This window comes from Tetrao urogallus (genome assembly GCF_951394365.1).
Source record: "Tetrao urogallus genome assembly, chromosome: 23".
Taxonomy (NCBI): Eukaryota; Metazoa; Chordata; class Aves; order Galliformes; family Phasianidae; genus Tetrao; species Tetrao urogallus.
In genome coordinates, this window is record NC_136836.1 from 4,875,107 (window position 1) to 4,891,679 (window position 16,573).

A 16,573-nucleotide genomic window follows, 5' to 3' on the forward strand; every position below is an offset into this window, starting at 1 on the left:
CTTCACAGCTGGAACCAGTGCCCTGAGCTTCCAACCCTGTTAGCTATTGGGGACGTGTGCTTCTCAACGTGAGCGATCAGTTATTAACCAGGCTCCTGCTGAGGTCCTGTTTTTCCAGTCCATCATCAAGTTATGCCTCAAGGAGGGAGCTACTTAAAAACAAAACGCAAAGCAGAAAGTATGTTCCTGTCTTCAGGCTGTGTCCCAAGTGGTCACAGACTGTGGGAATGATATCCGAAAGCTGAGAGAGAAGTTGGGATTTTTGTACTGTTTCCATGGAGACTGAACTCATTACAGCGATTCCCTGCTTTGTTTTCAGCTCCTGAACCTGTTGCCTTTCCCCCTTCCATCCGCTGCAGGTGTGTGCTCTCCCCAGCATCAGCCCAGGGTTCTCATGGCAGGATGAGAGCAGCCATCAGCTTCTGAAGGCAGAGAGAAGCAAGTTGTGCTTAGAGTGACCAGACAGTGCAGAAATAGCTCCAGGCTGAAAGCACAGAAACAAGCAGCCGTGCTGGAGAATAATTGCCAGATAGGCTTTGTGTTGTGCTGAGCATTGCTCATGGGACCACGGGGCAGAGCCCTCCAGGCACAGCCATGCATCCCTTGGCATTCAGAACAAGAAACAGTGAGAGCTTCTTTGCTTTCTTACTGCTCTGAAGGAAGGCAGAATGTTGACAGTTTGCAGTGATGTGAATAAACACCTGACACTCATCCATTAATGATGTGGGTCTCATTGGCTTTCTTGGGCAGTTCGCTGTTTGAGTTCTGCCATGATTTATTCTGCTGTATTTAATAACAGCATTTTTCTAATTGCTTTTGCCTTACTTCCTCAGTAGCAGTAATTGACAAAGGTCAGTATAAATTTGAACCTACACTGCGCACGTAATGAAATGTGCTCTCATAACATTTAAGAATAACGGTAATAAATATTAATTTAGATCTCTTCGCTTGAGGCCGCGGAGCCGCAGGTATTCCTCACTCAGTGCTGCTGACGGATGGGCTGTGGGCAGCACCACTGACCTCTGTGTGTCTGTCAGGGCCCCACAGCTCCTGGTTGTCACAGATGCTCAGAGCAGCATGAGGCAGGTAATGCTCAGCTGCCTTCCACCTTTCCTGGCCGCTGTCATCTTTGTTCTGATGGCACTTCTCGGTGTCCTTGATGTCCTGCTTGACAGCTGCTGTGTCTGACTGGGTGGCAAAGCGTTTGGGTAAAGCAGGGAGGCTGAAGTGGGATCGCACCCCTCCATGCCAATGCCCTCCTCCCCTTTATTTCAAAGAAGAAACCTCTTCCTGAAATAAATCCGTGACGCCTTCGTATTGCAGATAGCTTTGGTAATGAACCTCATGCATTGGCCCTTAGGGCGAGCCGCCGTCAGGGCTGGTGGTCCTCCAGGGCTGAGTGCCCCCCAGCAGGAGTGGGATGTGGGGTCCCATGGGGTCCTGCCTCATCCCAGCTGCAGCTCAGCTCTCTGCCGCACTCAGTGCAGTGCAGAGCATCAGAAGTGTGACGTGCTTCCCTGCCGTGCAGGCGTGTGGGGCGTCAGGGCTGTTATTTTTTGAATCTGCCATTTTCTGTTGTCTGACAGAGGTTTATTTTCTGTTCTACTCTCTCTGCTCTTCTCTCTTTTGTCCACAAGTTGTTTGTTGTTATTTCCAAGCTCTGTGCCACAACCACAGCGCCGGCACTGCTGCTGGCACTGTGATGCTGTGCATCCCATGGATGCTGATTTACCACTTTGGACTTATAAACTTGCAGGAGAAACCTCACACCTGCGAGGAGCTCCTCCTGCTCACATCTTTGTGTGTGTGACTGCATTTATTTGCAGTAAGTTCTTGTTGGCAGATTATACCGAGCTTACGCTGACAGAATTATTTGACAGCATCCCTTGATATTTCAGCACAGAGCCAAAATCCTGAGGATATTTTGCAGTTTGTGTTCCCTTTAATCTGTTCCCTTTGTTGCTGAGAGCAGGAAATGGATTGTGTAGCTTTTAGCCTTGATAACGTCACGGTAACGTCCATCCTATTTGATCCGAAACCATTAAGCGCTGAAGGAAGACGGAGGGAAAATAATAGAGGGAGGGTGAGCACTGAACCAAAGAATTGTATAAATGCCAAACTGAAACCAATCTTATCCTCCGTGCGATGTCCTTTTGCCAGGAATTAGTGAGATCTGTGTTCCAAGTAATGGGTTTTACCCCAAGGGTGTGTGGTAGGGGGAAGAAGATGAGCAAAGCGTACGTACGTAAGGTATAAAGAACATGGAGTAGGGACGTGCAGCCTTGGTTGTTCAAATTAATGGACCTTGTCATGCTGAAATACAGTATATATTGAAAACTCCTGGGACGTAAAGTTGTTTTTTCCATACGCACTCTTCCCCTCAACTTCAGTTTAAGACTGCTTTTAATGATTCCCATGGGAATGGCGGTCTGGTTGGATGCCTCCTTTTGGTGGCCCAGCAGAAGTCAGTGATTGGTTTGCAATGGGAAGGAGCTGCAGATCAATGCTGGCCTTGGGCTGCCTGAGCTCCTGCGGCCAGGGCAGCACCTGCGGGTCCTGGGATGGCAGCTGCTGTCAGCTGTGCTGAGCTGTGCTCACAGCAGGAGCCACTGCTGCTTCTGAAGCTGATGTTCTCATTTGGCAGCGCCTGCAGTTCCACCCTGGATTCTCCAGGAGGATTTTCCGCTGGGATATGCAGGAGAATTCTCCTGCAAAATACCAAATCCCTGCTTTTCTGAGCGGCACTTCCTTTGTGGAGTAAAACCAAGCCGTTGCATTGTGCGTGGCTCAACACCTGTGCAGACATCCAGGCAGTGCTGCACACATCAGCCCGAAACCAGGGACTGGGGGCCACCTTGAAGTCACTTCTTCCCCATGCAAATAAATCACTGACAAGCAGCAGTGAATGGAGCACTGAGCATTTCCTTTGTGTAACCGCTCCTCGGGAGCCGTGTTGGGAGTTTGCAGGAATCATTGAGCTCGGGGGACACACTGGGGAACACGACAGCAACGTGTGGGAGCATCGTGCTGCCCGAGTGATGCTGATTTCTCATTGCAGTTTCCTGCTTTTTCAACTTCACCACCCCGTCTGGGATCGTGCTGTCGCCGAATTACCCCGAAGAATACGGAAGCAGCTTGCACTGCGTTTGGTTGATTATAGCTAAACCTGAGAGCAGAATTCATTTGGCTTTCAATGATTTTGACGTGGAGCCTCAGTTTGATTTCCTAGCCGTGAAGGACGGCGGCACTGCGGAGTCTCCAGTGCTGGGCACCTTCTCAGGAAGCCAAATCCCCTCCTCGCTGACCAGCAGCGGCCATGTCGCCAGGCTGGAGTTCCAGACTGATCACTCCATGGAGAAGAGAGGCTTCAATATTACCTTCACCAGTAAGAACTCGATCCTTTGCTTTCCGTTTCAAGCTCCAAATTCTCATTGGGTGCCTATTGGCAAAAGCCTGACCGTACCAAAATCATTGGAAATCCAGAGTGAGGCTGAAAAGTGGGGATCGTGTCAGGTAACAGAGGATTGGTTTCACGCTCAGAGCTGGTTGCACAAGTTTTGTCTGGCTGTGTTGTCCACCAGTAAATCAGGGTTATCTGTTCCATGGAGCATCCCATCAGCCTCCAGCTTGCCCTGTGCCAGGGGCTTTCTGCCTCCCCTCTGCGTGCTGCTCACTGCGTGGACAGCAGATGCATCTGTTGGGGCCCAGATGGCTGATTCCATCCATCAGCACTGTCATCGTTTGCTGACTCCCTATGCAGGGCTCTGAACACTGAAGGAAACCTGTTGCTCTGTTATATTCTAAAGCATTGAAACTTCCTCAGGGACTTTTGGCTTCACTTAAGTCCAGTCTTCAAATCTCAGATGAATGCTACAGTAATTTTATCCTCGTATTGTCCTATAATTTCCTAAGGAGCATTGTTAAACCTATTCAGCAGAACTGATAAATGATTTTGTTATAATAGCCTTTCGTGGCACCACTAAATTAATAGCCTTTCCAGTTATGATTGCAAATCCTCTGTTTAAGAAAAAATAATAATAATTCAGAGGTCTTAAGAAATCCTTGGCCACATGGAGGAGGCTGAGGGCTCATCACATGGAATGGCATCGTGGGGCAGAGCTGCATACCCAGGATTGAACCCTGGGTGCTGTGAAGTCAGGAGCTCTCCTATGGATGCTGGCAGTGCAGGAGGCAGTTTGGATCTGTCCGTACCCACACTGGGAGCTGTGGTTTTCCCTTCTATGAAGATGTTTTTAAGGTGGTTTGTTGTTTTTTTTTGCTGTTGTAAATGACGCAGCTACACTTGGGTTTATGTCTTCTGACTGCTTGAGCTGCCAAAAGGGAACTGCTGAGCCTTTCTCAGGCACCTTGCTGTTCTCAGATAGGAGACAGGAGACAACATATTGCTACAAGTTCCAGCAGCACAAGACAGAGATTCAGCCCATGTTTTCCCCTTCAGCAGTGTATAGTAACACATTACTGTAAGGCAGAGGATGCTTTGTAGGGAATCCAGAACTGTGCTTGGCCAAATGCATTAAAGAAACGGATAGCATGTGGGTGTAATGAATCTGCAGGCTTTAATCTTTTATATATTGTTCATCTCTGAAGACCACCTCTGAGCCTGTGAAGATATAGTACATAATTATGCACTTAATGGGAAGTTAAGGCTATGGGCTCATTCTCTGATTGGTTGGCTGGCCTGGCTTTAGCTGCAGGAAAAGGGCAGTCCTTTAACCAGAGCAATGTGTCTGTGCAATTCCATCCTTAACTTTGCAACATGTAGAAAGGTAATGGCTTTGTGTCCTTGCTTTTATCCCAGTAATGATGACAAGGAAGGCTGGGGACCGTATGGCAGCAAATCACACAGTGTCCTTAATGGGTAACTCACGTCCCATCTGTGTGGATGCACTGTCTGTGTAGATCATATGCACTGTGGTATTTTTAGAGCTTTTTTTTTCTTTTTAAATCTGTCTCTATTTTGAGTATTTTAGCATTTTCACATCGGAATGGTTGCTAAGATGGGATGGTTTGCACACTCATTTCTGGTCCCAGTTGCTGCACTGTGAGGCAATCAAGGGCAAGATCGCGTGCTAATTGCCACCATAGAAATGGTGTGGAAATATGAATTCTTCACTTGTGATCTGACCTGATTATTGTTACATCATTGAAGGGAAGCTCACTGTCCTCTCTTTGCCTCTCAGCATTTAGGCACAACGAGTGCCCAGACCCCGGTGTGCCTGTGAATGGGAAGCGCTTTGGGGACAGCCTGCAGCTCGGCAGCTCCGTGTCCTTCCTTTGTGATGAGGGCTTCATCAGAACCCACGGCTCAGAGACCATCACCTGCATCCTGAAGGAAGGGAACGTGGTCTGGAACAACGCCGTGCTCAGATGTGAAGGTAAACTTTAGAGCTGGAGGTGCTTCTAAGCCTCAGCTTCTCAGTCGTGGCCATGATTTTGTGCAGCTCTGTTGGGAACTGTCTGCACAGAAGAGTTTGCTTGGAAGGGAGAACCAGTCACACAACAACCAATGAGCTCTGAGCTCAGTAGTTCTAATTTGTTTGTTCTTGTTGCAAAATGAATGATGGAGATGGTTTTATTTGCTCAGCTCGTCTTAAAACAGGTGCTTTTCTAATAACAATAATGGAAGGCTTTGATTTACCGATGACTGAAAACTTCCCTGCTCCTCTTGGCATGAAGGGAATTAAAGAACAGAGAATGGAAGACAGGTGGAGATACGTCTTCTGTCCTGATTTTTGGTGCATGTAAAATACATTATATAATATTTATGTAATGAAAGCAGCGAAAGGTGCAGATCTTCCCTGTGAGAAGTGAACTCATTGCTGCCATCATCCACACGCACACCTCCAGCGTGTCTCTTGCTGTGGCACATCAGTCCCTACTAATTGATTCTGGCAATCAGGAGCCATAAATTGTGTCTGCATCTTCTTGCCATTACTGCTGTGATAGCCAGTGCAGAAATGGGGGAAATGAAATGGTTGAATTAAAGGCTTTATTACAGACTTCTGAGCTTTTTCGGAGTCTTTTAAATCTTCCATTATAGAAAAGAAATGGAAAAAATAAAATTGCTCATTAGAGGTGAAAAGTCTTGTGTTGTCAGAGGAGTGATGCCCTGCGCTGGTATTTACAGCACTTTGAATAACAGAAGTGCTCTAATGCTGAGAAATCATTTTGGTAATTGGTCATGCATTGTTCAAATGGATGAGCAGCAGAAAGCACGCAGTCCTGTCCATTGTCTTGGAAACTGAAATAAGAAGCATTGATTGTGTTCAATAAATTTTATGGAGAGAGAAGCCGGACTTATTTTCTTGTATAATTTTTCTTTTGCAAGCAGCTGACAGTAAAATGTCTGTGGGTTTGATAGAGGGTGTCCTTTCCTATCACAAACAGGAGTATTTAAATCTATGTATCTCTGAGTGCAGCGGGGAAACATGCATAAAGTAATGCATTCCCAATCAGTGTTTGTCTTTGAAGGCTTTGAGAACATCAGACATCCTTATACCATTAATTGTACTTTTCTCTCTGTGGTCACAGTGTTGATCTCTTTCGCTCCCTCTTTGGTGTGCACTGAATTAAGTGTACATTTTAATCACCTTTTCAAACAAGGTATGGATCCAAAGTAACGTTTATGACTTGAATAATTGATGGCAAGGAAAGACCTAAGAGTTGAGTTGAAAGATGCACAGAAGTCTTGACAAGAAATTACATAGCTTGGGGCGTCTCGTTCAAAACTGATTGGTTGGGATCCAGTTGAGATCTGGCTTTTATTTGGCATCCTTCAGGTCAGCAATGATGGCTTTAGGCCCAGATTTCTGTGGGCATTTCGGATCACATTGTGACACTTCATAGCCCTCGTGCAGAGCTCACCCTGGGGCGCACGCACCTGTCAGTGCTGTTGCATTTTGTAGAGCACAATCCACAGCAACTTAAGGCTGTAGGATTTTGTTCCTCTGGTCCATCAGTGTCCTTTTTTGAGAAAAGATGATACTGTGCCTTCAGCTCCTGCTGCTGGCACGAGGGACTGCAACGTGGAATAAACGCCACAGTCCTGTGATGTCCCTCGTGGCAGAAAAGACATGACTCAATTACCCGCAGATACGAAAGCCTTCCTGGCACCTGCAGCTGCTGAAATCCACACCGACCTTGCAGTTTCCTCGGGTTTGTATCTAATGATGATTATTACACCCTGTCCACTCGGAGCTGCTGCACAAGGTCAGGTAGAGCTGCACTTTGTCAGCATGGACTTAAAAAGGCGATTTCTTGCAGTCTGGTTCTGGTTGGTTTTAACACCTGAGAAACAGCAGAGCATGAAAGCTATTGTGTGGCAGGGGTGGGTCCCTGTGATCCTGCAGCAGTTTCCGTGCTGTTTGTCACCTGAATGCATCCTTTCCTCATTGCAGCTCCATGCGGGGGCCACCTGACATCTCCCAGTGGCACCATCCTGTCCCCCGGCTGGCCTGGCTTCTACAAGGACTCCCTGAGCTGTGCATGGGTGATTGAGGCCCAGCCAGGCTACCCCATCAAGATCACATTCGACAGGTGGGCATTTCTCAGAGCTTACCCAATTATCCTACATCTGTATGCCTCCGTGTTATCCTGTAGCCCGTGCTGCTTTCTCATCCTTAGAGCACATTCAGAGTTACAACAGAGCAGAGTTAGCAGTGCTGTTGTTCTTTCTCACGGATGTATTCTTCTGTCTCTTGCAGGTTTAAGACGGAGGTGAATTACGACACCCTGGAGGTGCGAGATGGCCGGTCCTACTCGTCGCCACTGATAGGTGTCTATGATGGGACTCAGGTGCCACAGTTCCTCATCAGTACCAGCAACTACCTCTACCTCCTCTTCACCACTGACAAAAGCCACTCTGACATTGGCTTTCAGATCCGATATGAAAGTAAGTGCAAGTTGTTCACGTAATTATGCCTTCTCCAGCAGCACAATGGACTCAATCAAAGACCCCTCGGACTTGCTTCTCCCCTTTGCCAGGCAGTTAGCACCACTGCCTTGATTTGGGAAGCCATTACAAGTCAGGCAGCACTTTCTGCTTTTCAGCTATCTTGATTGATTAGAATTTTTTTTTTTATCTTTGTTTTAGCATCTACAGAATGTTACTAGAAAGAAAACAGGGTGTATTTTGGAAAGAAGCAGAGCTCAGTTCCTCTGCCAATTTCATCCCCTTGCCTTGGGGATAATCAGCAGCACTCTGGAAGAGCTCATAGGGTGAACCTTCCCCCCTATTAACAACTACGCCTTGGCTTTGTTTGCCACAGCTGTGAAGCTCCAGTCCGACCACTGCTTGGATCCTGGGATCCCCGTCAATGGGCAGCGCCATGGCAATGATTTCTATGTGGGAGCACTGGTGACATTCAGCTGTGACTCGGGCTACACCCTGAGTGACAACGAAGCCCTGGAGTGTGAGCCAAACTTCCAGTGGAGCAGACCACTGCCAAGCTGTGAGGGTAAGGAGCGCAGAAGAAAGCATCTGCAGGAGATGGCAAACACTGAACTGCAAAGGCAGTGCAGCAGTTGGGAAATTCGCAGTGATGTTTGATCTGTGTGCTGGGTTGGGCTTTGTTTGGACCTTCAGAAGAGCTGACTGTTTGTTGCCTTCTTTGCAGCTCTTTGTGGAGGTTACATTCGTGGTTCCAGTGGTACTATCTTATCCCCGGGCTTTCCTGATTTTTATCCTAATAACTTGAACTGCACGTGGACAATAGAAACGTCGCATGGAAAAGGTGAGCAATTTTTAACTTACAGTGTTTTGGAGTTGGGCTTGGAACTGTTGGAGGATGGTCAGAAGGAGGCCAGTGCTCAATGTCTTTGTCTCCAAGGCAGTGCTGTTGTGCGTCCACGTGTTTGGCCAGTTGTCGTTCTTGCCACCACTCAAACATTGTGTCTGGACATGGCATAAAGGTTTTTGTGGTCACATCTTTTACACTCTTTGAAACAGAGAGGACTAAGAGAGAAAGGCGGTCCTGCCCTTGGCACTACTGCTGTAATTGGTACTCGGTCGTACTGTCACCCAGAATGTTCTTTGCTGTGTTGGAGCTGTATCTGTGTAACATTTCACAGATAGAGAAGTGTAGGTGCATGGTAAATAATTTCCAAACATAGGACAGAATTCAGGCTGTCAGTTTCCAGGTCTGCCCTGGTTCTGCAGCTTCCATTTCTCCACCAGCTAGGACTGCTGGCAGCCTCGAGGCAATGCATGGGTCTATTCAGTCCAATTTCCTGCACGGCACAAGCCAATTTTGTGTCTTGGAAGAAGAATTCCAGGAAGTGCATCACTGAGAATCAGAGAAGAAATTCTGTGTGGAAAGAAGGGTGGTGTTTGTCTCATAGAATCATAGAATATGATGCCCACAAGGATCATTCATCGAGTCCAACTCTTGGACTCATCACGCAGTCAGAATGTTCTTGGGGTAAGCACCCAGGGTACAGCCTTTATGTAACTTTATGCACTGTTATGCAACTGTCTCATACTGGATATCAGCACAACGGGAGCTATCATGAGCCAATTTTGCCATACCATTTGTATTACAGCAAATAAACTTGTCAATGAGCAGCACAGTGCATTAAGGGAACCATCACATGCTGTGAAAACTATTCAGTTGAGTAGCAGCAATCCACTCTTCATTAATCCACTCTGCCTTGGATTCAGCTGTGTGACGAGGCACTGCATTATCCTGTTGCTAAGCTAAGCACAATGCAGCAAACTGACACTCTGTCATATAAGAAAGTGTAACTCTGATGGCCTGTGCACCTTTTTTTTCTTTTTGGCTAATATCAGAAGAAACGATCTTTTGATGAAAATAAGTAAGGCTTGAAGAACTGTCCATTTTTAGATAGTGGGGGAATGCCCACACAAGTCTAGGAATTCTTTGTCCCCTGTGCAGCAGCACTGGAAACAGCACCTCCCATAGAGCAGTTTGGTGTCACTCAGTTCTGGATTGGCCAAAGAACTCAGGCCTGGGTCTGACCATCCAATACTGGGCAGTGTTTGCCTCACTTAGAGAAAATCAGGCTCAGTTTTAGTTGTGTGAGCTTCGTGAAGGCACTGCTTGGGTGCAGGAAACCTCCATATGAAAGAGGTGAGGATGAGAGGAGAGGACGCGCGAAGGATGCAGTGCAGTTATAATGAGGTGGCATGTGGGCAGGCTGCATGCCAGCAGAACCTTCCTTCCAACTTATGTAGTTCAGGGGCTGCTTATTTACCTCTGCCATGGAATAAGGAAAGGAGTCCATTCCTCTAAAGCTTTGTGAAACACAATGAAATGCCTTTACCTGGGCTGCCCCGGTGGAGGTGTGCATACATATGTGTGCGTTTGTACACATTCCGTCTCCTGCAGTGGCATTCTGTTCTTCTTAATGATCAATTTGCCCAGCCATTGATATGCTCAGCTGCTGCATTGCTTCTCCCAGCCCTCCTCAGCATTCCTGCAGTGTTTCTGCTCATTCCTCCAGTACGCCGACAGAATGATCCCAAGTCAGGGCAGCATCCACTGGAATTGAATGAATTTAGTTGCTGAAGAACAGAATGGGCTTAAAAAATGTGTTAAAAAAGCACAACCAAAAGCCCAATCTTGGCTGACTTCATCTGCAGTGCAATTGCCAAATCTTCACAGTGTGCTTTGGCCTTGGCCTTCAGTTCCCTGTTCTTGGATACCACGGGGACAGTCAGTGGAGATCGGGGTAAATCTGCTACTGGTTCAGCCTGGGATTGTTAACAGTTCTGCTGTGGCAGCTCTAACAGGCAGGGGAGGTGTTTGCATCACCCGTTGCCGTTGTCCTTCACTCTTCTTGCTGTGGGTGTGAGTTCCCTTCTCCCATAACATGGCTGAGTAGAGTTGGGGTTTTGCTTTGGCCATTCCTGGTGGAACCACCTGCACCATAAAAGCTGACCTCAGGTTACTCCCAGGTCTTGATGAGCTTCTTGCAGGTGGGCGGCACACGAATCCCCTGATGGAAGCACATTCATTGTTGTAATAGTTGTTTTTATGTGGCTGCAGACAGATTGACTTTATGGACTCGTGGGCTGTATAATTTAAGTTTAAAAGTGGCTTAATTTTAAAGATGTTTACATGCTTAAAAAGAGACTGTTATTTTTCATCTTAGAATTTCGAAGTGATTTCTTTTCCCTATAATTTTTGTTGTTTCTTTTCCTGAGAATGGGCAAAAAAAACCCCTGCATTTACAGAGACATTTTGTGCCACGGTAAATTGCAGACCAGTGCAAAAATTTAATCAGAGTGGCAGACTCTTTAAAATGGTTTTGTAATTAGCCCTTTTGGCTGCAGTTACCCAGCCCTTGGTGGGCTCTGCTGCTGGAGAGCCCCGTGTGTGCGGTTGGCTTCGTTATCTCTGAAGCCCTGAAATTGGGAGCTGTTCTCCCAGCCCCAGGCACTGAGCTCTGGTGATGCTGGGGGGTGTGATATTTCTCTTCCTTAGATTGGGTTTTGTAAAGGCAAGGGTATAAATCTACTGTCAGTTGATAAACAAGAAACGCTTACAGCATTTTGTATTCCCTGCATCTCACCGAGATTTCACGCCAAAGCAGTTCATATCAGCTTTGAATCAATTGTACTGCTGGTACGGATAATAAACGTTTGGGAACGTTTAAAAGTTTCCTGCCTTTATGGAGTTCCACAGAGGGGAACAGATGAAGTAAACATTTTCTGCCAGGCTCCAGATAATGCTTACAAGGGATGTGCTGCTGTGGAGATGTTACACGGCTGAGGTTCCCATGAACCCTGCACCTTCCCAGCCATGGCCATGGGGAGGGTTTGTGTTGGTCACCCTCCTCTGAGTCCTTCTATCCTGGGAAGGAAATTGCTTGCAGTCCAAGAAATTGGATGGACGTAGGGACGTGTGGAATGTTAAGTTATCATTGGATGCTGACAGAAATTCTGCTGGGATGAATATTAAAGCTCATGCTCCATAGCTTTAATCAGTCTCTGGGTTGGTTGCATCCCGATCTCCCAAATTAATGGGGAATGGGGAGCAAGGAGGAGATAATTCCTCTGATCCTTATTTACTTGGTCAGAGAAGGGATGCAGAGTCAGACAGCCCTCAGGTCTCCCCAGGTTGGCTGTCTCTGTGCTGTTAATCATTGGCTTTAATGTAAGAACTTGGTCGTGGCACTGGGCGCTCCCGATGTGTGTGAGGAGCAGCAATCAGCTGTGACTGATGGAGAGCAGATGACAGCACCTGTGTGTGCATGGAGGAGCCTCGTAAAGCTCTGCTGGGTTCAGGGCTTGTGAGGAACTGTGAAGGCCATTGCTGCTCTGTAGACCTCGAGATGTTGATGTTGCAATGTTGGCATAGAGGGGGACAAAAGCCATGTGTGCATGAGGAACGTGGGCTTGTCTGTGAGTGATCTCCTGGTGTCCTGCAGGGACCATCCCACCATAGGAAGGTGCAGGAGGTCTCTGCAGTAGCACTGCTGGCAGAGATACCTTCTGGAGGGACCTTCCTGACCTTTGGTGTTGCCTTAAGTCCTGTTTTCTAGGTATGAATACCTTCCAGTACATGCTTTGTTATTTTCAAGTCCTCACGGCTACAGCTTTTACTTTCCTTGCTGCCCACCTGCAGGTCAGCACAGCTAAAACAAAGCACTCGGAGCTGCCGGGCTCCATCCTTGCTGCTGCAGATCCATCCTCAGCTGAGCTGTGCTGCCTGTTGCAGAGTTCGAGAGGCACAGGAATGGAAGACCCCGACTGCCTCGCTCTGTTCTGGGCCCTGGGTACTTTTCTAACATAAACGTGCCCTCTCTTTTCAGTATGGTTTTTCTTTTCCATCGGGCTGCTCTTAGTGGAAAACAGGCAAAAAGAGCCCGGTGTCATTGCAGGGAGCGCAGCGGGCTTTGGTTCGAGGTGCTGCTGGTTCTCTCCTGCAGGCGTGTTCTTCACCTTTCATACCTTCCACCTGGAGAATGGCCACGATTACCTCCTCATCACCGAGAACTCCAGCTTTGCACAGCCCCTGAAGCAGCTCACTGGCTCCCGCCTGCCTGCCCCGCTCAGCGCAGGGCTCTTTGGGAACTTCTCTGCACAAATCCGCTTCATCTCAGACTTCTCCATGTCCTACGAGGGCTTCAACATCACCTTCTCAGGTAAGAACAGAGGTGGACAGACTTCATTCTTTCCCTTTTCTTTATACTTCAGTGCACATCTTGGGAATAGGTTCCCATTGATTCATGCGGTTGCAGTTCTTGGAACTGGATGCCCAAAGAGGCTGTGGGTGCCCCATCCCTGGAGGTGCTCATGGCCCTGGATGTGCCCTGGGCAGCCATCCCACAGCAGGGCTCTACCTTCCAACCCAACCCTTCTGTGATTGTATTCAGTTCTTCCACTGATAAATTGTGCCAGCATTGAACTGTATGTCCCAGGAAAAATTCTCTTGACAGCCCTTTATGTTCATATGCAGCAGTTTTGTGCACCACGAGCCCCCGTGATGACTGATTGGACCCCCTGGAATTATATCCCATTGTAAAGCCCAGTGACTTTTCCTTCTCTGTTTATGGGTGGAGTTTCAGCTCATTTTCTTGGGTTATCCCCACGAGGCCCTTCCTTTTTGCAGAACAGATCATCACCCTTGTAAATAATGCCTTTGCTCGGGCAGTCTCTGGTTGAAGTGTCCTCAACCCTGATGTCCTACAAATGACTGCTGAAATGTTGGCCTGTGCACACGTTTCAGTAAATGCAGTCTTTGCTGCCTGAGTGCCCTGACAAGCAGTTCCATAAAGCAACCAAGGAACGAACAAAAGCTCGTTGTATGGTTGCCATTCTCTTCTTTATCTCAGCACACTTTTCAGTGCCCCTACTCTGCCTGCTGGGGAGGAAGGGCCATGACCAGTTATTTGGGGCTGGGTGCTGATGTGTTTGCAGTCTTTGAGGGACAGAGCTGCTGCCACAGATGCAGTTAAAACCTGCCACACTCCAAATTGGTTCCCAGCGCCTTTGTTCTGCCCTCTGAAGTTAGGGATTTCCACGTGATACTCTGTGAAAACTAGACATAAAAATTCCAATTAACTTTCATTTTGATGGGGAAAAAATGGCTTTTTGTCTAAACAAATTGCCTCACGTTGTCCTGCTATAACTGTTACTTTCAGTATTTTGGGACCTACTTCCTTTCTCAGAAAATGAAAATGGGAGTCAGTTATGTATTTTAGTTCTCTTTATTTATGTAAGTACATACTTTGTATTTTGCAGCTCCGTTATTTGTTCAAAGAATAACCCCCAAAAGAGGTTTCTTTTAAAATGGTTTGTGGCCAAAGGCATGCATTTGGCTCTTCTCCATAATGCTACATGACCTTTCATTTAGTAGCAGCTTAAATGTTCTCTTGCATTCCCCAAGCAGGATGCTGTGTTCATTCATTTTCAGGATTAGTAATGTAGAGGCAACAGAAATCCCATCCGGATCAGTTCATCTTCATTGTACTAAACCAGGGGGAGAATGACAAACCTCCATCAATGCTCTGCCACCACTGGTGTCACTTTCTGCTTTGGCTGGCAGCAGTGTCAGAAAACGAGGAATGGTTTACATCAGTTGTCTGCTGGGAGCTGTGTTTTGAGAGTGAGACCCAGGTTGTGGTGTTCTTGGTCAAACAGGTCACACGTGTTGCACGAACGCTTCTTTTTCAGACCTTACCCACATCTGTATCTCAACCCACAGGGCTTGGAGCACTTTTGTTGGGGAGGACGGGGTACAGAGCGTCTCCGAGCCGTGCAATAAATGCCCGTCTGTCTCTCATAGAATACGACTTGGAGCCTTGCGATGAGCCGGAGGTCCCAGCCTACAGCATCAGGAAGGGGCTGCAGTTCGGCGTGGGCGACGTCCTCACCTTCTCCTGTTTCCCTGGGTACCGCCTGGAGGGCACAGCACGAATCACCTGCCTCGGGGGGAGACGGCGTGTGTGGAGTTCGCCTCTGCCAAGGTGTGTTGGTAGGTGGTCATGTGCTTTCATTTTGCTTGGCTGGTTGCACCGTGCTGGAGCTGTTAGCGGGGCAGGGAAGTGCGTGGCGTTATCGCAGGGAAACCTCCGGGCTGGGTGGTGCAAGGGTGGAGAGAGGGAGCTGGGATGAGCTTCAGCCCTGTAACTGTATGTGGGGAAGGGGAAGGCTGGGCGGAAGGGCTGCAGCCCGCTCTCGGGTTGGAGCACACAGTGCGTGGTGGTTCGGGGTCCTCAGAAGCCCTGTGTTGTGGCCCAGTGGGTGAGTCGCAACCTGGGGGAGCTCCAGCAGCCCTTTAGGGACAGGTTCTGTAAGGTTGTGTGATTTTAGGGCCAACCTCCCTTTGAATTAGAGTGCTGTAAAACGTAATAGGGTGGAGATGAAGGCTGCTTCAGGGTGGGTGCTGGTGAGGAGCACGGATTTCATCTCAGTGTGGTTCTCTCTCCCACCTTCAATTCATCCACCTCCAACCACTGCAGGTTCTTTTGTTCAGTCCCTCTTGCAGTTATTTATACTAATAAACAAACGTGTGGGGAGAGGAGATGAGGAGGTCACCTGAAACACTGAGCCAATTGCTGGCTGTCATCCCTAATGCAGAGGGGCTGCGGGTTGAGCTGCCCACAGTGCCCTCTGAGCACAACAGAACAGGAGTACCAGTGTAGCAGCAATGAAGCAGGAGGGAAGAAGGATTGCCAATGCCTCAGGCCTTTGCAGAAGGATGATTTAACACATTTCTGGGTTTGTTGTATAGTACAGTAAGTCAGAAAATATGCAGAGCTCTGCTGCTGCCTGGGTCACCCAGAGCAGCGTGGAGATGCGTGCAGATGAGACAGGCCACATTCATACCTGGTATCACTGCAGCAAAGCCTGCTAGGTGGATGTTCCTCATCTGTGGCCCCTGAGGGATGTTGGAAAGGAAAGCATCCCAGCAAGAGCCAGTCTGCTTTCGCAGTCTGTTGAGCTTTGCTATTGAGTCCTGTCATGCTGAGTGCATTTCCCAGCACTGTTTAATGCCTAGGTCACAGGACTGCATCATCCTGCTGTGACAAGCAGCCTCTTCAGGGCATGAATAATAATCAGGTTGCAGAGAAAGCTCATCAGGGGAATAGAAATCAAAAAGCATCATAACACAGCTTTAAATCTGGTTTTCAGACGTCCCTAAATGGACACACGAGTTCCACGTGCCCAGATCTCTGCGGTAGCTGGCTTAGAGTTAGCGTGCTGGTTAGTGATGATGGATCGGATTGCCTGTCTGGTGATCTGTGCACAGCTCTGCTGGCAGTTTTTTCCACAATGCCCCTGCTGCACACTCAGGCCTGTGTAAGGGTACAGCTGGAAACTGGAGACCTCCTTCCTATGGCCCACTAAGAGATCTGGTTTTGCTGGCAGCCCAGGCACATCGTATTCAGTTCCTGTTCTAGGGATGGATCTGGATTGAAATGAGAGCAGCTTATCCCTTCATCCTGCCCCTCTCTGCAGGTGGGGATGCTCTATGCTGACCTCTGCACCAGACCAGGTCCTGCACGGTGACATCCCCAGCATCAGCCCCGGGTACTCAGTGCTGCAGGGAACGTTGTCCTCCAGGGAAGAGGGGAGGAGAAAGTC

The 16,573-nt window shown here is 48.1% G+C and overlaps 1 protein-coding gene across 1 annotated transcript in view; it reads left to right on the top strand.

The window, feature by feature from the left end:
- Nucleotides 1–16,573, top strand: part of CSMD2 (CUB and Sushi multiple domains 2) — a gene marked incomplete at both ends in the record, with an annotated part of 226,948 nt that overhangs the window by 126,978 nt on the left and 83,397 nt on the right. The window contains 8 exons of the mRNA XM_079545965.1: nucleotides 3,059–3,385; nucleotides 5,202–5,396; nucleotides 7,419–7,557; nucleotides 7,725–7,912; nucleotides 8,289–8,477; nucleotides 8,637–8,753; nucleotides 12,913–13,128; nucleotides 14,772–14,960. Coding sequence (XP_079402091.1) covers nucleotides 3,059–3,385; nucleotides 5,202–5,396; nucleotides 7,419–7,557; nucleotides 7,725–7,912; nucleotides 8,289–8,477; nucleotides 8,637–8,753; nucleotides 12,913–13,128; nucleotides 14,772–14,960 — 1,560 coding nt within the window. The remainder of the gene's footprint in view (nucleotides 1–3,058; nucleotides 3,386–5,201; nucleotides 5,397–7,418; nucleotides 7,558–7,724; nucleotides 7,913–8,288; nucleotides 8,478–8,636; nucleotides 8,754–12,912; nucleotides 13,129–14,771; nucleotides 14,961–16,573) is intronic.